Source organism: Lutra lutra, chromosome 5, assembly GCF_902655055.1.
Source record: "Lutra lutra chromosome 5, mLutLut1.2, whole genome shotgun sequence".
Classification (NCBI taxonomy): Eukaryota; Metazoa; Chordata; class Mammalia; order Carnivora; family Mustelidae; genus Lutra; species Lutra lutra.
The window spans coordinates 28,454,445-28,482,227 of NC_062282.1; the positions used below are offsets into that span (position 1 = coordinate 28,454,445).

General features: G+C 39.5%; 1 protein-coding gene across 1 annotated transcript in view; it reads left to right on the forward strand.

Annotated features, from left to right (window-relative positions):
* Nucleotides 1-27,783, forward strand: part of SPEF2 (sperm flagellar 2) — a 172,170-nt gene that overhangs the window by 110,681 nt on the left and 33,706 nt on the right. Inside the window, 7 exon segments of the mRNA XM_047731556.1 lie at nt 1,926-2,063; nt 4,429-4,580; nt 9,009-9,189; nt 16,087-16,234; nt 18,323-18,451; nt 19,513-19,651; nt 22,325-22,554. Of these exon segments, the coding sequence (XP_047587512.1) occupies nt 1,926-2,063; nt 4,429-4,580; nt 9,009-9,189; nt 16,087-16,234; nt 18,323-18,451; nt 19,513-19,651; nt 22,325-22,554 (1,117 nt within the window).

A 27,783-nucleotide genomic window follows, 5' to 3' on the forward strand; every position in this document is an offset into this window, starting at 1 on the left:
ATACACAATAATTCCCTAATTCTTGCCAAATGAAATGTGAAAACCAGCTATGCCTCTGGGTAAGCCCAGACCCTCGGTATGCTTGGTCAATGTCTTTGTTCTTGGCTTATTTCATTCCAATTCTGAGAAGTGAATGTAGAGGTTCTGCTATTGCACTATCCCCACTCTGCCATCGGAAATCTGAACCACAGAAATGTTAATACTTGCCAAGGCCTCACAGTGAGGCAGGAACAAAAAGAAAACTCTTTTAGCTCTCAAAGATGTACAGACTCTTGGTAAGCACAAGCCAATATGCATTGAAAGTCTGCCAGAGCATTTGTGGAAACACCATGGAGATAACAAGATCAGCTCTAAAATAATGGTGTTTTGTGCTGATACTTAGCATAGGGCTATAAGAATGGCTGTGATATTTTCATTTTATGTGCAGTTCCCTGAAGGTAACAAATCAAAATGCCAAGAGTTCTATTAATACAATATCACAGAACTAAAACCCACTGTGGGCACTGGAATGAAACTGCTTGCATTCAGATGCCTGGCTCCACCACATGGAAACCATAGCCAAGTGGCTTAACCTGTCTGGGCATCAGTTTTCTCACCAGAACGTACTTCCTGGTTATTGTAGCAATCAGCAAGGTAATCCATGTAAAGCACTTAGCACAATGCCCAACGCATAATAATGTTCAATACTTTATTATTGTGGAAACTGTCACATTTTGAATGACTGTATATATTTCATTAATGGGATATTTTATTAAACAGATGCTTTATTGCATGGATAATATGATATCCTTATAAGATTATAGTAGTTTTTATTAACCAAGGAATTATTGTATGCTAATTAGTATGCTGAGTGCTTTATATACATAAGCTAATTTATTCCATATAGCATATCTAAAAGGTAAGTTATAAAGAGACTGAGACCTGAAATAATGGTGTAGATTACTCAAGAGCACAGGCTCATATCCTGGATCCACCACCTACACGTTGTGTGCTTTTAGGAAGACAACCTCTCTGTGACTCTTCTGCGAAATGAACATTATAATATAGTGCCTCAGGTTGTTGCCAGGCATTAAATGAGTTGACATAAGGACAATGACTTATGTTCTGACACACTGATGCATGTAGAAAGACCTCAGTTCATGGTAGCTATTGTCAGTTTTGTTATACATGTGGCAGACCTGGGATCTTTAAAGATTCTTCCTACTGCTGGCTCTTTGGTACAAACCTAATATTTGGACAATCCTATCAAGCTCAGACAGTATTTCTTGGTGAATGAGATGTTCCATTCATGTTTATTGAACAAACTTATACCCTTGGATTAAATACAGCTGCATATTTCTTCACCAACACTACACCATTTCCCAAAAAATTCCCTAAAAGGACTTTTTTATTTATGTATTTATTTTGAGAGAGAGAAAGAGAGTGTGAGTACATGGGGGAGGGAGAGGGAGAGAAAGAGAGCGAGCAGGGGGGAGGGGCAGAGAGAGAGAGAGAATCTTAAGCAGCCAGAGCCTGTTGAGGGGTTTGATCTCATGACTCTGAGATCATGACCTGAGCTGAAATCAAGTCCAATGTTTAAATGACTCAACCACCCAGAAGCCCCAGGACTTTTTCAACTAAACAAATTTTCTGAGAAGGGATTAGACTGCTACATAAAACATAGCCATCCATAAATAAAGTGAGCTGCAGTGGACTTGTGCTGGACATGAGCATATGATATGGTGAGCTGGTCTAATAAAGTAAGGCCTGGCATAGAGTGGAAGCAAAATAAATATTTGTTGAATGAAGGAATAAAATGCATGAGTGCATTAAGTCTAATTTTCTTTGGAGACATTTTTAAGACAGGTAAAGTATTCTAGTTTTATTACACTGCGACAATTTGAGCCATGATGTAAAGCATAACAGTGAGGTTTCTTTCTGCTCAGGATTTACGAGACCGCCTGTGGGACATCTGTGATGCCCGGAAGGAAGAGGCCGAGCAGGAGCGTCAGGATATCATTAACGAGAGCTGGTTGCAGGACTCCATCATAATAAAGATGAACCATTTCTTCTCACTAATGCAGGTAAGAGCAGCCCATCAACAGCCCAGACTCTTGCCTCCATAGCAACGTCCTGTCCCTCCCTTTACAACTCCTTTGGGAGAGTGAGGGGCCCCTTCAGGCTCCTTTGACTCACAGCACTCTGCCTGGCCTGAGCTCCAATATGCTGAGGAAGTTAGCTGAAATAAATCATTTTGGCCCGGGGCCAAACAAGCACTAGAACTGGGAGCATCCGGGTGCCTGGGTGGCTCAGTCGGTTAAACGTCCTTCTCTTGACCTCAGCTCAGATCTTGATTTCTGGATTGTGAATTCAAGCCCCATGAAGCTGGGCATGCTACTTTTAAAAAAGCAAAAAAAAAAAAAAAAACAACCAACCAAACAACAACAACAACAACAAAACTGGCAGCATCCCAAGCAACCACCAACCAGCTTTGTGTCCAGGTGTCTTAGAACTATGGAGGGGCAGGAGAGATGCTGTCTATACTGGTTGTTACTCTGTCAGCCTCTCACAGTGGACACCCAAAGTGGCCAGCAGAAGCTCAGGAAAGCAGCTCTGCCACAAAGCATGGGATAGATTAACATCAGCAGGCATTTGATTCCAGAAAAAAAGTTTATGTCAGGATTGAAAAAAAATAAAAAAAATAAAAAAACATTCACCAGAACAATCTCATTAACTTATATTTGTAGCCTATTAAATAAAAATTACAGTTGGTGAGATAAGACTTATTAGCCAACAGATAATAATAGTCAAGACTATTGTCAACAGTAGCAAAGAAAGCACAGACCAGGTCTGGCTACCCAGCATTGCCAGGAAAAAGAACTAGAGTTTGACAGCCGGGGTGTAGTGAGCATCAGAAGCCATCTGTGCTTGTTGATTGGCTTTGCCTGAAGGAAAAAAAAAAAAAGAAATTCTCTGTCTTCACCTAGTTTTACCACTGAGAGCAAGGTACTCTCAAGGAGCAAGTTAGGCACCTCCCCTTCCAGAGGAACTGGCAGATAGGTGATGATGCTTACTTTTCAAAAGGATGGTGCCCAGATACTTAGGAAAGACGGTTTTGAGTTCTAAAACTGGCAAGAAGCATTTAAAAATATTTACATCTCAGGGGCGCCTGATGATCCTGGGATCCTGGGATCAAGCCCCCTGTTGCTGGGCTCCCTGCTTAGGGGGAGTTTGCTTCTCCCTGTCCTTCTGCCCTCCCCAACCATGCTCTCTTTCTCATAAAAAAAAAATTTAGGAAAAAAAAATTTAGATTTACATCTAAATGGACAGAGCCAGGATTTATAATGACAAATTTTCTAAAGTAAATTAGAAAAGGGCAGTCAGGACCCCAGAGTTAGGAAGAAGACTATCCAAAGTTTAGCCAAGCTGAGGGGAATAGTAAGCTTGTGTTAGTCAAGCTGTGTTACGTGAGTATTTTTTCCGAAGAGCATAGCAGTGAGGGTGGAGAATGGAAGAGGGTATATTTTTCATCTTCAACCAATTGACTTACATGAGGAGATACTTCAGGAGAGCGGGATGTTTAGCTGACAATCTGAGCTAGCACACAGTTGGTGTTCAATAAAGGCTTGCTCAGCCAATGACAATTAATGCTGATACTTTCAACTTTCAGAGGGACTAGCCCATGGTATAGGGGCAGGTTGGACCACAGGAGGCCAGAAAGGTCATCAGAAAGCTGAGACCCAGGAGCAACCTCACTGACTACCAGCTCTGGGATCCAGGTGTGGGTTGTACAAAGGATTAAAGTGAGCCTGCCAAGCAGCACTAAGCCACACTGGGTAGCATTTCTAGGGCACTGGATTGGGCAAGGAGAGATTGTCTGTTGGGACAGATGTGTCAGAAGCTTCTGGTGGGAATAACTGAAATCCAGTAGTAAAGGCAAAGGGAAGGAAATTTTTGTGAAAGAGAATTTTTGTGAATCATTCCTTATTAGTCCAAGCAGTACATGCCTCTTTGGGGAATAGTAGAACTCTCACATCTCAGCAACACCTAGATGGAAGGTTCTTGTCCTGGAAGTGAATCCACATCTAAAATCAATGAGGAGGAAAGAAGAGAAAGGACGGGACAGCAAATAAGAGCTGCTCTTTGCTAATTCCTTACTCCTTCCTCCATATATGCCAGACACTGCTCAAAGGACTTTCACATAGGCTATATTAAACCTTCACAACAACCGCATGTGGTGACTTCTGTTATAATCCTCCAGCATTGTTCAAATAGTTGAAGGCCCACTACATGGAACAACAAAGGACCTCATTCTGCACGGATTAATAATTTCTGGAAAATTCATTTCAACTGAAATATTTAATATAGTGCTTACAGAATTTATATAGGAAATATGTAAAGGTCAGCTTGTTCCTTCTTGGTTACTAACATTCATATTTGCTATTAAAGGCAGAACTGAACCGTTTCCAAGATACAAAAAGACTCCTTCAAGATTATTACAGGGGAATGGAAGGCAAAATCCCAATCGACGACATTAAAAGATTTACTCGAGTCCCATTGGTCCAACTAGATAATAGAGAAATTTTGGAAACCCAACTTAGGTAAGGCAGACCATTGTGTTGTACTATAATTAGTTTGGGCATAAAACTTTATGATTTTAAGTTGAATACCACTAGTAAAAACCTGAATCTGCAAATCCAAAATGCAAAAAAACTCCAAAATGAAAACTTTTCTAACTTAAGATGATTAATATGCACTATTATCCAAATTATAGTGACTATTTACTCACTTTGCTGCTGAGGTATACTGTGTTTTATTATGAACTACTTCCAAAAGATTCTGCTGGGGATATTAGGGAATATAGAGAGTATATAAATTTTGAATTCTGAAAAACTTTTGGCTCAAGAGTTTTCAGCAAGGAATCATGAATCTCTACCATTTTTATGAAAGGTCCCAAGCACTTTTGTATGTGTATGTGCATGTGTGTGTGTCATGTAAATGAAAGTGGAAGGGGTTGTGAGTCTTCTTTTATAGGTAAGTAAACTGAGAAATAGTAAATGTTCAGTCATATGTGATTATAACTTTATGAGGTAAAAGACTTGTCAGTAGTTTTACATCAAATTCCCACCAGAGTAAGAAAATAATTATATTTTCAATCAAACAGTTCCATCCAATACAAACATTTGTAAATAATTGCTTTTATAGACCCAGTGGGTGAGGACAGGAGAAGGGCAAGATCCCAAACCCAGAGAAACTATGAACAGATAGAAAAATATCTTTAAGAAATGGGTGGGGGGGGGGTGCCTGGGTGGCTCAGTCATTAAGGATTTGCCTTTGGCTAGGGTCATGATCCCAGAATCCTGGGATTGAGCCCCGTATTGGACTCCCTGCTCAGCGGGAAGCTTGCTTCTCCCTCTCCCACTCCCCTGCCCACCCCGACTTGTGTTCCCTCTCTCCCCATCTCTATCTCTGTCAAAAAAAAAAAAATCTTTAAAAAACATAAAAAAGAAGAAGTAGGGAGTTGGAGTGGTGGTAATCCCAACTCTAAAACATTAAGAGAGCAAAAAGTAAGAATAAAATAACAAAAGGAAAACTCAAAATCCTTAAAATTATATGAGTTAATTAAAAATAAATTAATAAAGTAGCATTAAGAGTTAAAATAATATTTTCTCATGACCAATAAGGAGGTCATGAGAAAAATAAATGTGAAGAGAGAAAAAAAAGAGGTTAGATTTAGAAAATAATATAAAAGCTGAACATTAAGTTTAAATCTCCAAAGATATGTGATATGTACTGGAGATTGAAAGCAGTATATGTACTTTATTGTACAAGTGTGCTCAAGTCAATGCAGGTAGCACAAGTGGCACAAAACATGCATATATTGTGATTATGTTTTGAAGACAGATAGATCTGGTTTCAATCCTGGATGTTATTTACTAATTGTATGAGAATAAATTAGAACAATTTATTCTGGAAGGAAAGTCACCCCACCTCTCTTAAGCCTTGGTTTTCTTATTTATAAAGTATCTATAAAGTAGGGTGATTGTGAAGATTACAGAAAACGAAATCCTTAAAGCACTGGGTATCATGTCTGGGGATCAGAAGATGAGACCTAGTCTCAGTAACACTCAATAACTGATGACTATTATTAATGCATATTATGACAATAGCATATGTCATATTATGAAGTATTTTTTATTCTTATAATTTTTATATTTTTAGTAGTTTTTAATTTAAATTCAATTAATTAACATATAATGTATTACTTGTTTCAGAGGTAGAGGTCAGTGATTCATCAGTCTTATATAATACCCAGTGGTCATTACATCACGTGCCCTCCATAATGTCTATCACCCAGTTACCCCATCCCTCCACCCCTCTCCCCTCCAGCAACCCTCAGTTTGTTTCCTATGATTAAAACTCTCTTATGGTTTGTCTGCCTCTCTGATTTCATCTTGTTTTAATTTTTCGTCTCTTCCACTATGATCCTTTGTTTTGTTTCTTAAATTCCAGAGTATTATAGTTGTGAGTATTGCATGTTCTTGCTTTGCTTTATTCTCCCTATACCAAAAAGGATTTGAGATGACCTGAACACAATAAGATTATACATGAGATCTGAGACCCACTTTTTCTCACTCTAGATTTCCTCCACCATGTCCCCATCATGTCCATATGTAAGCAAGAAAACACAAGAAGGAAAGTACCGTCTTCTTGATACAAATATGAGAGAAATGTTTAACTCAGCAAGCTACTGGAAAAGGACTTCAAAATTGAAAACAATAAAAAATTCCAAAGGCAATATGAACCATCAGAGCCATTAAAAGAGGCCAAGTTCCAATGTCTACAGTAGCAGTGCATTCTGTTCTTAGCACAAAATAGCAAGTCAGGCATATTGGGGAAGCTATTAAAGTTGGTTAACAGAATGAAACAGGGAAAAGAACATCCAGTTCTTATTTTCTGCAAAACAACTGCGTACCAATGTCAACCTCAAATCACTGCTATGAGTATCTACTGAAACTCTCAATCAGTGTATCAACCAATCAACTAACCAACCATAGTTTCTTTAAAATGTGTAAGGGAAACAAGCATACTATTAAGCATTTCCATATCACTGTCTACTTTATTTCTATAAAAACAGCAACAGCAGCAGCATAATAGTAACAAATAACTGGTTAATAATTGCCAGTGACTAAAAATAAGCAATGATAATAATAGTAGCAATTGTATATTTCTATTATTTGAGGAAAGGAGCTTCAGGAAGTCAAGTGTCATGCCCCAATTCATGTATACTTATTGTGGCAGATCTAGCTAGACCAGATTTTTTTCCAGTAAATGAGCCCAAATTTTATTTCTAAATGATATGCCTCCAAAGTAAAGTGTTGGGAAATGCATGTTATACTGTATTAAACATTTAGAGATGATCATACAAACTTTACCTTGTTACACACATGAATCTCAGTGTCTCAGTGACTGACATTTGACATTACTTGATTATTAAAATGTAAATTTTCCTTGTGGGTAGATATGTACTGCATAGAAGAACCTCAGCACCTCAGGCCTCTGTAGGCACAGTACATTGTCAGAATGCCAAGTACTATAAGAATCAAAGAGCCAAGTTCAAGAAACCACATCTAGCGTTCAAAACAAGACCAAGCTACTTGTTTGCTGGAATTCACAATCAGCTTTCTGGATCACCACTCTGTTCCCCAGCAGCTTGAGTCTGCCAGACCAAATACTTGATCACTATCATGGCTCCTGACTCTCCTCAAGTTTCAGGGAAGTCATGCTTGGTGCCCAGCCCATGCCTGGTGGGGGGACAATTTACACTTTGGATCACTGAGGATTGTAATAAGCATTCTGCCTTGGGGATCTCTTCCTGCTTCTCTTAGCATTTGAGATTGGGAGTCCTTCAGGGATAGAATGTTTCAGGGGTAGCTCTAAAATTTCTACATAGGGGCAGCAATATGGCTGAAAGAAGGGAGAGGGAGAGCTCACCTCTGAGTTCCCACAGCACTTTAAAAAGCAAATAGAAAGCTTCATCATCATTACTCTTAAGTGGGGAGGGCTGTTGGATTTTTTCCCCCACCCACCACCAAAACCTTGTGACCTCCACGAATCCTTCCCCCTTACAATCCTCACATCTGTCATATCCTGCTTTATCACTGTCCATTTCAGGAAGCCAAATAATGCTAGTCATCTTAAAGGAATGGTGCCCAGTTTTATTTGATTTGCTTTTATGTGATTGATTTGTTCCTTGTCAGAAGTTGATGCCCCGGACACATTTCAAAATTGCATATCTTCAATTGTTGTTGTTGTTGTTGTTGTTGTTGTTGTTGTTGTTGTTGCAACTGTTGTTTCATTTCCCTCCCCATTATCAATGAGAATTAAACCTAAAAATTATGTTTTGTTAATATTTTCTTCTAGTTTACTCTTGTTAATAAGACTATAAAAATTTGAATACAGGGACACCTGGGTGGCTCAGTGGGTTAAGCCTCTGCCTTCAGCTCAGGTCCTGGTCTCAAGGTCGTGGTCTCAAGGTCCTGGGATCGAGCCTCACATCAGGCTCTCTGCTCAGCAGGGAGCCTGCTTCTCTCTCTCTCTCTCTCTCAATCTCTCTCTGCCAGCTTGTGATCTCTGTCTGTCAAATGAATACATAAAATCTTTTAAAAAAAAATGTGAATACAGTCTTTTTTTTTTTAAGAGAAAGTATGGGGGGGGAGAGAGAATCTTAATCAAAGCAGGCCCCACTCCCAACATGAAGCCCTACATGGGCCTCAATCTCACAACCCTAAGATCATGATCTGAGTCAAAATAAAAAATCAGTCATTTAACTGACTGGGCCTCCCAGGTATCCCCTGAATACAGTCTTTTATAGTCTTTTCTTCACTTGAAGAGTTCTTCCAGGACAACTATGAAAGTATAGGTAAAAGCAAGGTAACAAAATTCCCAAAGTAACATGTCAAAAAATAAAATTCTGGTAAATGAAATATTTGTATTTCCTTTTTATTTGTTGGTTTTTCTTTTCAAAGAATTCCTCTAATTTCTCGAATATCCATATCTCCGGATTCAACTACATCCAAACCAAAAACAAAGGCCATACTGAAGGGCAAGATCGATTACTCACTGGAAAATGTTGAGGCAAACTTTGAGGCAGATGAGAAATTGTTAATGGACACCTGGCAGCAGGCTTCTTTAGCAATATCTCACATGGTAAGCTGTGCTCATTATTACATTTCCACTAAGCACTAACTTTGGTCTATGCTATGAATAGAAAATTTACACAATGTTGTATAAAGCTATACCTTCAGGAACTTTTTTGTCTTGTTTTATTTACTGAAAGAAACAAGAAATAAAACAATTCAGTCAGCAAATATATGAGCTCAAGAATGGAGGAAATCATCAGATTATTTTTTGTGCTGGGCCAAGGTTCCAAGTGCAGAGACCAAAAGGTTCCTTTGGGAAAAGTCAATGACATGGGTCAAGTATAATGCAGTAAGGGAGGGATGGGGTTGTGGCTTAGTGGAAATCACACTCCTAAAGAGGTATGTGCTACATCTCCCAGACCAAATACCATTTAAGAATGAGGCCCAGTATGGCCAGACTTTACAATTTTCCAGGAAAAGCCAGAAATTCAGATTTGTATGTGAAACCTACTGATTTTAGCATGTTAGAAATTAAATCAAATTTATAAAACTTTACAGAGCTAAGAAAAACACACATCTGGCCTTAGATCTCTAGTTTACATAAGCTACCTATGGGGTAAGTATTATCCTCATTACCAAGGAAAACGAGGATCCAGAAAGGTAAAAAATTTTGCCAAGTTCACTTAGCAGGTCATGTATCAACAAGGAGATTTGACCTAGGACTATATGAATTCAAAGTTCATGTCCTTTTCAGCTTCATTGGGAAACCAAGGGACAGCAATATTCCCTGTGTTTAAGGAGCCCATACCAAATCAAAAGAGAAGGGAAGAGCATACAGATAACTGTAATGTAAGGAGAAGCTTCCCCCTGTACAGAAGGTGCACATAAGGTTTAGCTTGGAGGACCACTGTTCCCTCACCCTCCAGTCCTAAGTGCCCAAGGTGGTTCTGTTTTCATTCTGTGCCAGGTGTTCTTTGAGTTTCCCCAAAACATCCCATCCAAACAGGAAGCAGTGTCAACCTTCCAAAAAACTTTGTGGAAGAGATGGAAGAGGTGGAAGAGGAGCTTACCTCAGGGTCTCAAAGGGAGGAGGTGACACTTCTGACTGGGTGTTTTCCAAGTCCCTTTCTGGCCACTCTACCTCCATGGTTCTTTTCTCTAGTTCATCCCACAACAGCCTTAGTGTTCTGTCCTCCCTTTCTGTTCTTCTTCTCTTCCCTTTTTTCTTCCTTCTTTCATTTCTCCCTCTCAAAAGTGATCGTAGTTGCCTTTCATTGTCTTGCTTCTTCTATAAAAAATTTTAGTGGGATTTTGACACAACTAAGAAAAGTGCATGAAGTAGAACTGCAGGGCTTTCTGTACACACCTAAAGTTACTAGTGGAACCAGCACATGGGGGAAATGGGAAAGGTCCACACCTACCCAGTCCTTGCCCCTTCCCAGTCCTAATCCCCTGGATTCCTACAACGTGGACCCTCCACTTGCCTTTTGACTAACCGTTCCCTTGATATTCATAAGTTTTAAGTTTATTATACCTCTAAACAGTATACTTTAGCTTTGCTTGTTTTTGAATTTCAAATATATGGACTCATATCTTTTGTCTCTTTGTGTTTTCTTTTGCTCAACATTATGTATGAGATTAATTCAATGTTGTTGAGTGGAGCTGTAGTCCGTTCCTTTTTGTTGTTATACATTGTTTCATTATATAAATTTATCACAGTTTATTGAACTAGTCTGCTACTAATACACATTTGGGCTTCCAGTTTGTGCCATTATGGATATCCTTGCTATGAACATTCTTGTACTTGTCCACTGATGCACATATGCACACACAACCTTTGGATATATGGCTAAGAGTGGTTGCTGTCTTCAATGTCAGTAGATGATACTATACATGATACTTCAGTTTGTATAAGTAATACCAGATTTTTCCCATTCACTGCAGTATTATCTTTGTCATAAATTAAGTGACCACATATCATAAATTAGTTCTGTTGCATTACTCTATTTTTCCATCCTTGTACCAAAACCACATAATATCATACCATTTGTTATCCAGATGAGCAAATCTTCCCACCTTGTCAGCTGTCCAGTGCATTTTGGCTTTTCTTGGCTCTTTGCCTCTCCATATAAATTTTCAAGTCAGCTTGTCAAAATTTACAAAAGTGTTGGCTATAGATTATTTCGATGTTATTTATCAGATTATGGAAGTTTCTTTACATTTCTAGCTTAGTGTGAGGGTTTTTCATAAATATATTAACAAATAATTTTCATGCATCTATTGAGATTGCCAAATGATTTTTTTTCTGTTTTCTATCAATAGTGAAATGTCGTATTGGTCAATTTTCTAATATTAAACTTACATCACATCCCTGGAATAAGCCCAACATTATAATGAAACATCATACTTGTTACATATTGCTGGATTTGTTTTCCTAATAATTTACTTAGGGTTTTTGAATCTGTTTATAAGTGAGAAAATCCTATAATTTGTCTTTCTCATACTGTCCTTGTCAACTTTTAACATTCATGTAATACTAGCCTCATAAATCAAACTTTAGAAGAGTTTGAGGAAGTTGGAATTATTCCCTCTTAAAGTGTTCAGTAGCCTTATCCAAGAGGCCATCTGGGCCTGGTGAACTAATACTTTTCTTACTAGGAGGTAATCTTCCTTATCTATAATGGTTTTTTAGAAATTATGCTTTTAAATATTGTTTACACATTATATCTTTGTTCACTGTCTTATTTTATCCTTTCTGTATCTTTTCCTGTTTGCTCTTTCACTCCTACTTACTTTTAGAAGTAGTGCATTATATTATGTTCTTTTACTGGTTACCATAGGTTGCACCATAAATTGTTAACTTATCAAATTCTAAATATTATTTAGTCAGTAATTCATGGTGTTATCTCTAGAGTAACCATTAAGTGAATTAGTGTGTATGACTTCCAAACTAATATAAAGAAAAATGAATAAATTTAAAATATTAAGTCCAAAATAAGAAAAGAAAGGAGGACAGAAAAAGATTTAGGACAAACAAATAGAAAACACCTAGTAAGACGATAGATGTAGACCCTGAATGTATCGATAGCTACTTTATAAGGCAAAATGATCCAGTTAAAGGAAAGAGATTGATTTATTTTGTTTAAAAAAGTATGTGATGCTTATAAGAACACAGAAATCATCTTCTGTTATTGACCAGAGAGGAAATGAGGTAGTATGATGACTTCCAGTAGCCACCGTGGAATCCTAAACCCTTGACCCAGAGGCTCAGAGCTCCCCATCATGCTGGTACCAACTCATGAAACCTTCTCATAAAGTAACTAAATACTGGTTCCCACATATTTCATCAGCATTAACAATTTTCATGCCTTGGCCAATGTCATCTTTCTCTCCTAAAATATGTTCTTCCTTCCTTCTATTTGATTAAACTATATGCTTTCTGGAAGTCTTCAGAGCTAGTTCCTGCTTTGATTCCTGAGTTGTTGGTTGCTGTTTGAAGCCCTGTCTTCTCTGATCATGTGCTCTTCCAATCCCTGTAGCAGTATTATCTTCCCAAACATCCAGCTCTTCCTATCTAGGAAGGTTCTAGGTGATTGTAATGTTTATCTCACTATTTTCCTAAAATAGTGATTGTAATATTTATCTCACTATTTTCCTAAACACTGAACACTGGATTCTAAGACTTTTTATACACCCTACACCTGGCAACATGCCCACATCTAATATGATACTAAGCCCTCAGCACAGTCTGACATTGGACTGCTGCTGTACCAAAGATGCTGAAGTTACTACTGATGATGATGCCAATGACCATGGTGATGAGTTTGATTACAACTACCAAGGACCAGAGAATGGGAAACCAGAGCTAGGAGTTTGAGGGGGGAAAAAAAGGAATTATTATTCTTATGAGCTACATAAAGTAATTTACAAGTCTTACAAATCCTATTAGAATTTCCTAGGGGAGATGACATTGTAGAATATTACATTATTGGAAAGAGCAGCACACAGCACAAAGAGCACTGGCTATCACTCTGAGTTTAGTTGTATGATTTTGTGGAAATAACCTCTTCTAGTCTTCAATTCCTTATCTGTACATGGGAGATATTCCACATACCTTTCCTCTCATGAATGGTTGGAAGATCCAATGAAATAATGTATGCTGTCTTGGAAATTGTAAATATAATAGATCATGACATTAAAAATTTATTAACAATTGTACTATTTTCCTTGTGGACTTTAAAAACCACATAGAGGGTTGCCTGGGTGGCTGTCTGTTAAGCGTCTGCCTTGGGCTCAGATCATGATCTCAGGGTCCTGGGATCAAGCCCCACATTGGGCTCCCTGCTCAGCAGGGAGCCTGCATCTCCCTCTCCCCACTGTTTGTTCTCTCTCCGTCTTCCCCAAATAAATAAATAAAATCTTTAAAAAAAATAAAATAAAAACCACATAGAAACAAGGGAAAAAAGTTTAGTTAGTACTAATCTAATTAGTATTCCTAATAATTATATTTGAATCCTGCTTTTATGTCTCTAACAGACATTTATGACCTTGATATCACATGACCTTAAAGGGAATTTTAAGTTTCCAGTGAGACAGACATGCCTGGGCAAATGACTGTAGGATAAACAGTGCCAGCAGGGATGAGAGCAACTGAAAGGAGAAAGTTTTAACGGGGGCCTTTTCCTACACAGCAGTCCCACCAACAGCTACTCGTTTAGTGTGCAATGTTAATTTTTAGAAAAACTTTCTTCTAATTAACAGGTATGCAATGATTTCAAAGAAATAAGTCATAGTTAACGCCCACAATGTCAAGACATTATTTCTAGAGTTTCTTTAGACTTACAGGTAGATTGCTGAATGTATTGTCAATTATGTTAAATTTTGAAAGAGGCTCAGAGGTCTTTGAGGGAAGTGGACCCAAAAAATGCAGATGATGATAATTATCATCACCACCACCACCACCACAAAGTTGTTTATAAAGGAGAAAAATCCAATTTTAAAGGGAATTGCTAACTTACTAAGTGCTTTGCAAAAACAGATTGAAAACTGAATTGCTTGCAATTTGGGGGGAGATTAACAAGTCTGCTTTCAGCTTTACCAAGAATTTTAAAGCACAGCAGATATTATGAAATCCATTTTTATGACTTAAGGGCATCTGATTAAAACCACATACGTACACTCACACAAAACTGGCTTGTTCTCTGAAATCTTTCTCTATTTCTCCAAAGTTCCACTGATCTTAAAGAAGCTGTGGGTAAGTTCCGTGGAATAAGATAATTTAAAAAGAAATTCCATCTATTAATAATCATTTCCTGGGCATTCCCTATGAGCATAGCAGGTGCTAAAAGCTGCTTGAAGCCCATTTGGAGGTTGGAACAACATTTAACATTCATAGAACAGTTGGGGACAGCTACATGCTGAGCCCAGGGGTATGAAGTGTGCAGGAACTAGGGGCACTTGCCCCTAGTTCCACTTGCCCCTAGTTCCTGCACACTTGGCTGGTGTATCTCGCCAGGGGAGAGGAGAGCTTATGACTTATTCATCTTTTTTTTTTTAAGATTTTATTTATTTATTTGACAGAGAGAGATCACAGGCAGGCAGAGAGAGAGGAGGAAGCAGGCTCCCTGCCGAGCAGAGAGCCCGATGTGGGGGCTCGATCCCAGGACCCTGAGATCATGACCTGAGCCGAAGGCAGCGGCTTAACCCACTGAGCCACCCAGGCGCCCCCTTATTCATCTTTCTACTCACCTCCATTCAACTTCCTTTTTTCTCCTCTGAGCCCCTCACCTATTCCTCCCCAGAAATAACACCAGGCTTGGACACAGTAGGCACTTTAGTAAATGAATTCTCATGATCTCTCCATTTCTTTACCAGTTGGTTTATTGAGATTTAAGGTTTTCAAACATATGTTTCTCCTCCCTCCTCCAGGTTTGGCAGGTTTTCTTTCTCCCTTTTGGGAATCTTTTCTCAGCTCTCATTTCTGGGGGCTACACCTTCAACTGCTCTTCACCTCTCCAGGGGCAGCTGGGCTTATTTCAAAAGGTCTGGCCTTTGAAATGCAGGCCCCAGTTGCACCAGCCTCAAGACAATTTTTCTCTGCTTCCTGAAGCACAGAACTCTGGAGGAGGCATGGAGGGGTAGGAACTGCACCGCACCCTACTCCTTCTTCAGCTACAATGAGGAGGCCCCAAAACTCATCTCTCACACCAGGACACTCCACTCACGCGAGTGAAAGGAGTGGGTAGCTGAGATGGCAGGAAGCTGCAAGTGCCCTGAGTAGAGGAAGCTGACAGGTCATCCTCATGAGCCCTGCACCTTCTGGGATGATGTCTAGTGTTAGAGGAGAATGGAAGCCCAGAACGCAAGTGTCGATGAGCCCAAATAATACAGGGCATGCAATCCCAAAACTTGGTTGGGGAGCAGGAGAAATTCTGACCCATTTTATGTATAAAGCACAGTTATAGGTAAAATATGTGGACAGATGCAATTCTGCAGTATTTAAAGTTTCATGGAGGGGCACTATTAGGAAAAACTGTCTTTAAAACTCTGTGGAGCAGTGTTTAATGATGATGATGATGATGATGATGATGTGAGAAACACTGGTATGGGGGAATGCCCTGGAAGAATGGTGAATGTTAAATCCACAGAGTCTGAGATTAAAAAGAAAGCTTTTCAAAAGCATCGTTGTGGAGTGTGGCGGTGGCAATGAAGAAACATAAGGTTGAACTGCAGGCAGGGCTTGAGAAAGTGAGCAATATACACACACGAAGAAAGCCACTTCTTGGAGCCTGGGCCAGATTTCCATGTCAGTAAAACACTGAAGTGTGTCTTCTGTAAAGACTGAGTACATGGCATGGTTGTTTACAAGAGAATGAGGCTTTAGCTCAACTGGGCTATGACTAAATCTACATGGCTCTCATATTTAAGTGTTGCATTCATTGAAATCTTGCTTGTATCCAACCAGGTGGCTGCTGAAATTCATCAGAGGCTCATGGAAGAAGAAAAGGAAAACCTGCCAGCAGACACAAAAGAAAAATCTCCTCAGATGGGTACAAATAAAAAAGTCAAAAAGGAACCACCCAAGAAGAAAAAGGCAGACAAACAAGCAAAAGGTAGTCAAGGCTTTGGCATCCGAAAGTGCAGATGCTTAAACTGTCCTGGGTAGAACACAAACGTCTAAGCAGGCACGTTAAGCTACTGTTGGTTTGGTTTGGTTCTGAGACCCAGACTCCTGTGGTGTTAGCTGGCTAATCATACTGGGTTCTAACCAGTCTCACCTAACTTGTTTATCCAAATAGCCGAGCATATCCAAGGTAAAATAACCCTTAAGGACAGTTTGGAACATGCTAGAAGAACTCCAGATGGCACTGTGTAATCTGAAAAGTGGACACAAAAGGGGCTGTAGTAACTGAGAAGAGGTTGGGTGAAAAGTGATTATATGTATGTAAGTTTCAGGTTGAATTCAGGTTTCTGGTTTAATTCAAGCAAGTTCCTCTCTTCTGGAGGCCCCCTGCCTAGCTCTGCCTCAGAGGCCTGAGGAGAAAGCAAAGGCAAGAGAAAACTCAGGCTGAGACAGACCTCCTGTCAGCCTTGGGGATTAACTCTGGCACAAACATTATGCCCCCTCTGAATGTCTTCACTTGCACATATTTAAGGTGAGTTGAGGCAAGAGAGGAAGAGACAGAAGCACGGGGGCAGAAGTCACTTCACTAGGCAGTTGCTCACAAGACACTTGTTAGGCACCCCACTAGAAGAGAAGCATGCCACGATGGGGGCTAAGGAAATGATGGTGAACTTCAAGGACGAAAACAAAACACAGTCCCTACCCTGATGGGAACTCAGTCTAGCCCCAGAGACAGACAGTTGATCCATCATCGTTCTTTAGTGGAAGAGGTGCAGGCGATCTTGAGCGCAAGGTCACCTCAGTCCTTCTGAAGAGTGGGGAAACACTTCCCAGCGGGAGTACATTTAAACAGCCCTGAGGAGGAGTAAGAGGAGGAGTTGAGGATGTGGGCATGCCTGGGGGTGAGGGGTGGCACTTGAAGCCAAGAGAAGAAGAGCACCACAAGGAAAAACACACCACTTAGTCCATCTCAGATGGTAAAATTGAAAAACATAAGCAGGATTTGGAGGACATGCTTCAATGTACTTTTAATGGATAAATGGTTGAGTCTAGTCCCTTAATTTTACAGATGATAAAACAAAATTGAGATTAAGCTCCCTTTCACCTGTAATTCATACATCTACTGTTGCAACTACAACAAAATTTTTTAAAAAGATTTTATTTCTTTGACAGAGAGACAGAGAAAGATCACAAGCAGGCAGAGAGGAAGTCAGAGATTGAGGAGGAAGCATGTTCCCCGCTGAGCAGAGAGCCCAAAGTGGGGCTCGATCCCAGGATACTGAGATTATGACCCAAGTTGAAGGCAGAGGCCCAACCCACTGAGCCACCCGGGCGCCCTGCAACGACATTTTATTACAATTTCTTTATTTACAGTTATGTCTTCTTCACATGACTTGAACCCCTTGTGGTCAAACCTTCAAGACAGATTTATTGCACTAAGTAGAACTACATAAAGGGAGCCTGCAGCTAGAATCACACTGCCATTTCTCAAGGGTAGATTGTCAGATAAATGCTGACAAATTCTTATTTTCTAATTCTCTTATATAATCATGGAAATACTTCCAGTTAAGTACTACTGAAAAGATTGTTAAGTAGATTACAGATTCTTGACTGTGAGCCACATTTCAGCCATCTTGTGGATGTTGTCAGCTGGTCTTTTCTTCACTAGGATCTGGTACGCACTTGGCTAACACTAGTACCTCTGACGGAATAGTACTTCCGCAGCTGGCTAATGGCCTCCATGCTGTGTTGCAGTTTGCTGACTTCCATCGCCAAACTCTGCACTGCACCTTCCTTGGAGTCTCTAACTGTGTCTGTGCTCCCTGCACACCTCATTTTCCCATGATGCTACACAAAAGGGGCATTTTCACATGTGTCTAGCCTAGATAACACCTGGAGAATTCTCAAGGAAAGATCCATACTTCCCACTCACAGTCAGGACTAGGGTTGGTCCTTTCCAAATCCCAAGAGGTTTGCGGTAGACCCGCACATGTCGCTTGGTCCCCATTTTGTCCAAGGAGCTGTCCGTCCTCTTGCATGCTGGCTCGCTCCTCCCCAAGTTCCACTGTGCTTTCAGGCAAATCACCACCGATGGCAGAAGTCACACCTGTGACGGTGACAGCAGAGGAGATTGCCCAAATGGAAAAGAGAAAAGAACTGATGCTCAAAATCAAGGAAGAACACCTCGCTGCCCTGCAATTTGAAGGTAGCATTTGGAAAGAACGGAGATGATTCTTTTCAGTGGAAAACAGACCAGTAGGAAAATAGCTTTTGAATGGCTCAAGTTGTGTTGGGGGAACACAGAACAAAGGGATTGAAAAGTACAGCATTTCATTGGTTGTTTTCAAGGACCACATGAGGGCTAGATTCAGCCGTCCTATAACTGTCTGCTGAGATCTCAGAAAGAGAAAATTTGGGAGGGGGCTAGGAGAACACCAGCAATAATTAACACTCTCAGAGAACAGACACAAAAAGAATATGTCAGAGTCTGTGTGGTTTTACAGGGGTGGTTTTCTATGTGAAGAATAGTTGAGGCCTCTCATTAGGGAAATAAATCCCAACTGAAGGCTAACAGGCCCCGAAAGTGAGTTCTTGGTAACAGAGGCCCTAGAAGAGCCAGTCTGGGATCCATAATGTTCAAGAGCTTCCTCTTCTATAGGTAGCAGTGATTTTATAAGATATATCCTCCTGGCCCTTCCACTTGTCTTAGAATGCAACTGAAAATGGACTTTGAAAAAAATCAGGAAAATGAGCAAATGAGGCCAGTGGCAGTGGATGAAGCAGTGAAGAAACATGGGAAATCTATTTCAGAACTAAAATCCACAAACCTTAGTGTGTGCCATGGGCAGCAACAGGCCCTGGAATACAGAGAATTTACCCTAGTTTGACCAGTGCTAAGAAAATACAATGGTGTTGCCATCCTGAGGTTCTTTAAGTAGGGAAATATCCAGAGACTTTGTATCTTCCCCCTTTTGAAATTCAGAGATTATCTATTTGTTCTTTCCCACTCCAACTTATCAAAGAACATAATGCTAAAAAGTGTAATAAATGTAAAGCTCAGTTTATAATAGTTTTGGCTTAAATAAATTGTCAAATGACCCTACCATGCATTACCCATTTTTTTCTCAGCGACATAGATTAGTTATTACCTATACTCATATATTAAATGTGCACCTACATCTTCACAAACTGAAGCATGATTGGTTTAAAATTGAATTCAGCTGATGAGAAAATGCATGTATATATAATCCTTCATTTTCTTTCTAGAGATAGCCACACAGTTCCGGCTTGAACTGATAAAGACCAAAGCATTGGCTTTCCTTGAAGATTTAGTAACAAAGGTGGTCGATGTATATAAACTCTTGGAAAAGTGGCTTGGTGAGAGGTACTTGAATGAAATGGCCAGGTAATGTACCCCATGGCTTTTCCAAAGCGTATTTTTTTTTTTTAATTCCTGGAGGTCAAAGTTAGCAGGTTTTTAGGCATTTACAACTGTAAATTACATTTGCAAATAGAAATTTTGACCTTTTAGGGAATCACGTATACATTTGTATTGGTTCTTCTCAAACACTAAGTCATGTGTCAAACTGTCCTGTTGCAATGTCCAGTTTTACACATAATTTCTGAGTTTGGTTTTTAGGCTGCTTGATGAGGACCATAGTTTACAAGGTATGTTATAGGTAATTTTAAAATATTTTTTTTTTAGAAGTACTTACTTAGAAGTACTTACTTAGAAGTAGTTACTTAGAAGTAATATTGTGTTTCATATCTTTCTAATGCTAGACTTATTTTTAGTCAGGGCTGATTAATGGGAGACTAACAAGTCCAAAACAACTGCAATGTTTTATTAGTGAGGCTGACTCCCTTGTAAGGGTAATACCCAGTTCCACTTTACTCTTCGGTTCCAAAGGTTTTTCAGAATTCTCATCTCTAGTGAGGGACAGAGAGTCTCATTCTCTTAATAAGAAGCTCAGCAAAGCAGAAACAGCCCTCAAGTGAGAGTCAGGCAACATGATGTTCCAAGAGATGGGGATTCCCTCATTGTCCACAGACGAGCACCATACCTAATAGCTCGGGGCCCCATGGCTTCATTTATAAAAGGATACTCAGCATCCAGGCTATTTCAGAGGTTTCTATTAGATCTAGATTCTGGGAACACTACAGTTTGGAATAAATATTGGCTGGAAATTTAGAATTTGCTACCTACATAGAATACAAATGGCAAGCATTCTCAGAAACAACTATTGTCTGGAAGATAGTTGTGGTTTGTTTTCTATAATCCTTGTCTCATAATGAAAGTTCTGTTGTAAAATCTTCATCCTTGTTTTTTTAATATCTGTTGTGCTGTATAATAACTAACACACACACACACACACACACACACACCCCTCAACCTGGTAACCTTACTGCAGTAAGCTTAAAATAATTTTACTACTGGGTAGCCAAGTCTGTTACTCGTTAGCGTCACAGAGCAGTGATGTTCACTTCTGTTCTCTGCCTGCCACTTACAAATGAAAAATATATTTTCTTGATTCATAGCATTAACAACTCCCAGCCACGTGACCCTCAAGAGTAAATGCTTATTTTTTTTATCAGAGGTACTCCAATTTCTCAGATTTATATTCTGTGTATATATCTGACCCCTGAATGTGACCACAGGAAGTTAAAACCAGGACTGTTCAGCCATGCTTTCTGCTTTGGTTATTGTACAAATTCTCTGGTGATAAAGGGAAAATATAGAGAAAGCTACCAGATCCCTCAGAACTCCAAATCTTGCTTTCCATTCCCTTGGCATTTTTAAATCTCTTCCGTTCCTGGTAACCTCCACTAGGTGGAGCACACCCATTTTGAGATCCTGGTTGTGTCTCAGTCTTGGTCGGCCACTGCCTTCCTCACTCAAGGGAGCAAAACTTAGTTGCTATCCATTGCCTTTCTCCTACACACCCCAGCGCACACACACCACGAGGCATAAATGAATTAGATAATACGCACTATGTGGGCACTTGCTAGTATAGCATGCTGGAGTTGAATTCTAGGGTTGTCTTTTCAAAGAAAGCAACTAATACTATTTTTTAAAATTTTCAGTCTATAATATATGTTGGTGTTCCTGGGTTACATAAAAGTAGATTAAAAATGGATTTTTCCATCATGTCCTAACTTTATTGTAAACTAGAAACACAGTCCTTCCTGTAATACAGTAATATCATATTTATTCGTGTATAAAACTTCTCTGGCTTTTGAAATGGCCCTTTAATTAGGGCCGTAACCATAATTCCCAGTGTAGGTTAAATCCATGCTCTGTGTGATTTCATATTAATAATTATAAGGTATGGAGTTACGCGTTACTGGCTTCATGCAAAGATAAGGAAATTCAGGGAGCTTAAATAAGTTCCCAAGGACCTATGGCTGTGGAGTGTTCTGGAATGAGAGCTCAGCTTCCAGGGTTCTTTCCACTGCACCTATTATTGCTTATACTACATGATTTAACTAGGAATTACTGTTTGTAAAAATAGAAAGCAATTTAAATGTGTTTATATTATGAGAGTCCATTCTGACTTTGTGTTTTAAATAACATCAAACTCATCCAGTCAAAGTTAGAGAAAAGTCACTCTTCCAGAAATCCATTATCAAATTTGATTAACTTAATAAGTTTTCCTGATTCCAAATAAGTGTGTCAATCTAACAGTTGTATTTTACAGACTCTTCTGCCATATAACTTTATTCTGGTGCATACTTAGAATGAAATATATCTCTTGACACAATCTTACTTACACAGTAAAATATGTTCTATTACTAATAAAACCATATTTGATGAAGTCCCTTTTTGTTCAGCTTTGTATACATACATGACCATGAGCTTTATAGTGAGCATATATCTTATTTCCAATCTACACTTATTTAATTATACTCTGTCTTTTCACAAAGTGGGTTTGAAGAGAATTGGAATTTGTAAACATGCAGATTGAATTGTCTACTTTAGCTATACAATGTGTAGACTCTTTGTATATGACTAGTAAGCAAACACTGTTAATCCAGTAGTATTTAGTGGGGATAACCCTTTGCATTTTTCCATTTTCAGTGTGGAAAAATTAACTGAGGTGGCTCGCTATCACATTGAAACATCTAAAAAAATTCAGAATGAACTTTATTTAAGCCAAGAAGATTTCTTCATTAATGGCGATATGAAAGTCTTTCCAGACCCTCCTCCCCCAGTGCGCCCCCCACCTGTGGAAAAGGAAGAAAATGGCACCCTGACCATCGAACAGCTTGATAGTCTTCGAGATCAGTTCTTAGATATCGCACCTAAAGGTAGGAAAAATAATTATCATGAAAAAGCACAAAAAAGTTTAGGACTCATCAGGGTAGCAGTCACCTGCTCACAAGTAAAATCAGCCCCCTGGGTTGCATGTCACCAAAACGAGCCCTCACTCTGCTCCAGTTTCTCACACATCTGCTTCATACAACATAGATCTGAGGGAAACAAACAGGAGGAAACGTGACTGATCCTTTGGCAGTGTGGTGGTCTTCATTCCTGGTAATTCTCCTCTTCAGCCCATCCCTGCCCCTGGCCAAAAAGTTGGTAAACTTGGGTCTGGCTCTGGCAGTTGAGAGAGACAGCATTTGGACATATGTCCAGTCTAGGGTTTGGACTGAGACGATGAGTTTGTGTTTCTGTCTCCCCTACTAGTCTGTGGAGGAAGACCAGGGAGTAGAGAATTTCCCCTTTCCCTCAATGCTTCACGACTAAGAATAGAACCAGGGAACCTGTCAACAAAATATTTGCTTAACTGATGAAGGTGTTCGCATGCATGTGCACATAATATTTTATGTTATACATGAATTCTTTATTTCCTTCACATGTTATCATTATGACTCTGTAACATGTGCAAGTGCTTTCTTTAAAAATTCATTCTCTGGGGCGCCTGGGTGGCTCAGTGGGTTAAGCCGCTGCCTTCGGCTCAGGTCATGATCTCAGGGTCCTGGGATCGAGCCCTGCATCGGGCTCTCTGCTCAACGGGGAGCCTGCTTCCTCCTCTCTCTCTGCCTGCCTCTCTGCCTGCTTGTGATCTCTCTCTGTCAAATAAATAAATAAAATCTTTGGAAAAAAAAATTCATTCTCTTTCTACTTCCAGATATTCTTCAATGAATTCCATCAATTGATAGCACAAGTAATTCAGACAGATCATATAGAACTATCATCTCATCTCCATTTTATTGGTCTGGACACTGAGTCACAGAGCAGTTTTTACATATAGTCATATGTCATTTAGGCCTCTTTGGATTCAAAGCTCTTGCCCCTTCTCACTGAACTAAGTCACCTCTCATAATCAGGTTTATTTTATCTCCCAACATCCATGTATTGGAAAATCATTACTTTTCCCTAGAGAATAGCCAACTGACTTTAATATAGCACAAACACGATTCCACTTTCATGGTGAATATACTCATTTGTTTTTTTTTAAAGTCAAGTATTTCTATAAATCTCCATTGAATCTCATTAGTCAAAAGGGTATTCCTTAATTCTAAATCAGAACATCTCCTGGCTAAGCCCAGCAGATGAAACAAGGTGTAACCATGGGCCCCTGGAGGACCCCCTTCCCTGGCACACATCAGCTCGTCTAACCAGCATGAGCGGACTCCACCTCTAGTACATAAAGGCACACATGACAACTGTTGATGGATACCAACTCCAGTTGGTGGTATTTGGGCAGGAAGGAAATGCAGCCATCAGCAGGTATCAAGAAATGGCAGTTTTATAAAGCCAGCTCATGAAATCCCTCCCATCCGACAGGCAGATTCTATTCTCTTCCCCACTGTGTTGGGTTCACAAGGCCCTCTTATTACATATTTCCTTCTCAAGAGTTGCTTTTGCTCTTCATTATATCTACACTAATTTTTATGTTTAAAACAAAAAGATACATATATAAAGATTCTGAATATGAAATACGCTTTGATTTAATCCTACACTAGGGTGAGGAGAAGGAAATCATCCAATTAGCAGGTCAAAACTAAAAGCATTTGGGGGCATTTGAGTAGGTGGAAGTGGATTTTGAAAATTATCAACCACTCATAATCCCTTTTAAAAGGGACCTTGGTATTCATGATGACAACCATAATACATTCTTGGATCCAACCTCAAAACCAGAGCCTCCATTTCAACTAAAAGTTTAAAAACAACAAATAGCAGCTGTAAGTTGGCAGACACATGTCTTAGAAGATTAACTCTACAAACCCTTGGGACTAAAGCATGTCAACTGATACATTTGTCTGTTATCTGAATATGGTATAATGAATGCAACAGCTTACAAAGTATGGTGGAAAGAGGAAGGAAAGGGGGGAAGAAAGGAGGGAGATAGTTATATATTTTTTAAAAAGTAGATGCAATAGGAAAACCACTTGCCCAAGGGACTTAGAGTGTAATTTGAAAAGGCAAGCAAGGAAGAAGAAAATATAAACTTCTATTTAATTTCTTTCTGGAAGAGCATATGAACTTTATAAAAGTGCTCAGGAATGCAGAGCAAAAGAGGATCAGTGCACAATGAGGTCAGTCAGGGGTCAGGGAAGGTTTGATGGGATGCTACCTTGGAGGAAGGAACTGGAAGAAGAGGAATTGATTGCAGGGATACAGGGGATATTTCAAGTCGGAGGAACCACCCCGGGCCAGCATGCAGATTAGAGACATGGGTGTGGATGTTCTGGGAAATGTCAGGAGGCTGCTTTGCTTCCCCAACCCTAAGAACCTCAGGCAAACAGACGAGGAGGCCTTCTATGAGGAACCACCACCATCCACCCAAGCTGGAGAATTATCCCAGATTCAAGAATAACCATTGTAATTACTGCAAGGTTTACAAGGCTATACAATACTGTGAGATTGGGGGTCTTAAGGGTTCAAAATGACTTAAGGGCTATGAGCAATCAGTTTAAATTCTTCATTATTAGCTCAGTTATGCTATATGAACACATGCACACATGCACACACACACACATATTCATTGCTTTTTAAGTACGTGTAAAACCTTAGCACAGTATCAGGTAGTCTATCAATAAAAAGAATGTTCATTGTTCTTATTCTTGCTAATGTTGTAAAAGGAAGGCAAAATAATTATCATTCCATTTTATCACTCCCAGAGTCACAGTTCTGTGATGTTTTCTTTGAAGTCAGGCTGCAAATGCTGACATTGCCCCTCTCCAAGGAAGTCCAATAATCACCACCCACCCTTTCTCCCTGACTCCCTTAGCTCCCAAGACATCCTCTGACTTTAGTCTTTCTTCCTCACTCTTTCTTCCTGTTGTCCATTGCCTTAAATGATACACAGCCATCCATCTTTTAAATGAACTCTTTTATCATATTCCTTCTGAGAAATGGAAAATAATCTTTTATGGCATCTTCCACTGTATTTACCTCAGAACTGTATAATTTGAAAAGACAAGCTCAGTTGAAGTAATCAGTTTTGAAAGTATGGAGCAACTGGCTGAATGTGGCACATTTCTAAATGTGTGATCCTACAGAACATCTTCCTTGAACTTGAAAATTGCTGTTATTTTTAAGAATGTATTTTTGTATATTAAGAAATATGAGCATTTCCATGAACTATTTCATATATGCCAGTGTAACCTATGGTATCTAAGAGGCAACTCTCATGCTTACTAAAATATGGTGAAATATGATGAACAGATGTGTTTTTCTCTAGGAAAAAGCATACATGTTCACACATAGTCATTATATTACTAGGCCCGCAGGAAGAGGATTTTAGCAAATTTATAAATAATGGTCATATCATGAAGTTCCACTTTGGTAACTTTTAATTATGCTACATAAATAAAATTATTTATGGATATAAATATATATACACATATGCCAGAAAAGAAAAATAACCTTATGCATGATAATCGTACAAGATCATGTGAAATGCAATGAAACCATTTATCACGCTAGCATTTTTCTTCCCACCCAGCAAAGAGCCACACTTGAGAGTCTTAGGAGCAGCTTAAGTTAGAGACAGCCAGTGAATCGGCAAGACATTCTTTCACTGACTGTCCCAGGAATCATTCCCACGACAGTACTCCCAGCACAAAGGGAGATTTAGTGAACATCTTCTGAATTCTAATAGCCAGTACTGGCATGGGGTCTGGCTCCATATGTCAGGCCCCATGCTAGCCTTTCCATGTTGATTCACTTCTTTTTTTTTTTTTTTTAAAGATTTTATTTATTTATTTGACAGAGAGAGATCACAAGTAGACGGAGAGGTAGGCAGAGAGAGAGAGAGAGGGAAGCAGGCTCCCTGCTGAGCAGAGAGCCCGATGCGGGACTCGATCCCAGGACCCTGGGATCATGACCTGAGCCGAAGGCAGCGGCTTAACCCACTGAGCCACCCAGGCGCCCTGTTGATTCACTTCTTACCCATGGCTGGCTGAGTAAGAAAACCCAGCCATGGGTAAGAAGAATCAGACAGCTCTTTTCAAATCCACCTTTTGTCAAATGATTGTAGTATGTTCTGGGGCAAGTTAATTAGCCTCTCTCAGTCTCAATTTTCTCATCTGGACAATGGGGTATATCAATAGAGTTGCTATGAGCTTTAAAATAATTTATGTAAAGTGTTTAGGAAGTGTCCGGCACATAGAATGTGCAATGTAAGTGTAATATAAGCCATTATAATTTAATTATATAGTTAGAGTAATATCATATTATTATATAATATGTAAAATTATACAATAGTGATTCAAACTATTCCAATTATTACTCAAAATGTTAGCTCAGTATCCTGAAGGTACACATGGCGCAACAGGCATCTATAGCATTACCCTAGAATATTTCCAGAAAAAAAAAAATTACACCACCTGATAGAATTAAACCATAAGGTATGTGTCCCCCCAAGGGAACATAAACATCCCAAACAAAAACAGTCATTTTGTGTAGCGCATTGAGCTCTGGGTAGGAACATCTTGTCTCTAAACATCAAGTGCCAAGCACATCAGGAAGGCAGTCTTTCTCCATTGGAAGCAATTTGGAGTCTGTTGAAACTAGAACACTTTAGCAATGTTCCTCAGTCCCCACTTAAACCAAAAGAACTCCTTTTCTTTGTAAACCCATCAGTATTTCATGTAATGTCTGTAGAGATTTGGTTCATGGCTATTTTGGCTTCTGCTGAGAGGCTATCCGGGGAGAACACAGTCCAGCAAATTCCGCCTCCTCACTCCTTCTTCAAGAGAGGCAACATTTAGTTGCTCGAGGGTATGAAATTGTTCTAAAAACTCACAAGGGGCTCCACCTCTGAACCTCTTCCAGAAACCCTTAGGATCAGTGATTGGTCTCAGAGACAGAAGTTACAAACAGAACTCTTGTCTGTGGTGGCTAAGCTAGATTATTTGGCTACATGGTTTTTACAAGAATTCAGAGGAGGAGGTAGTTACTACTGCCTATGTGGGTCAGCATAGGGGTTAACCCAGTAGAGAATTTTCAACAGAACCTTCCAGGAAGAAGAGCTGGGGTAAGCAGGCAAAGGGGAACTAGAGTAGACATGGAGATTTTGAAGTTGC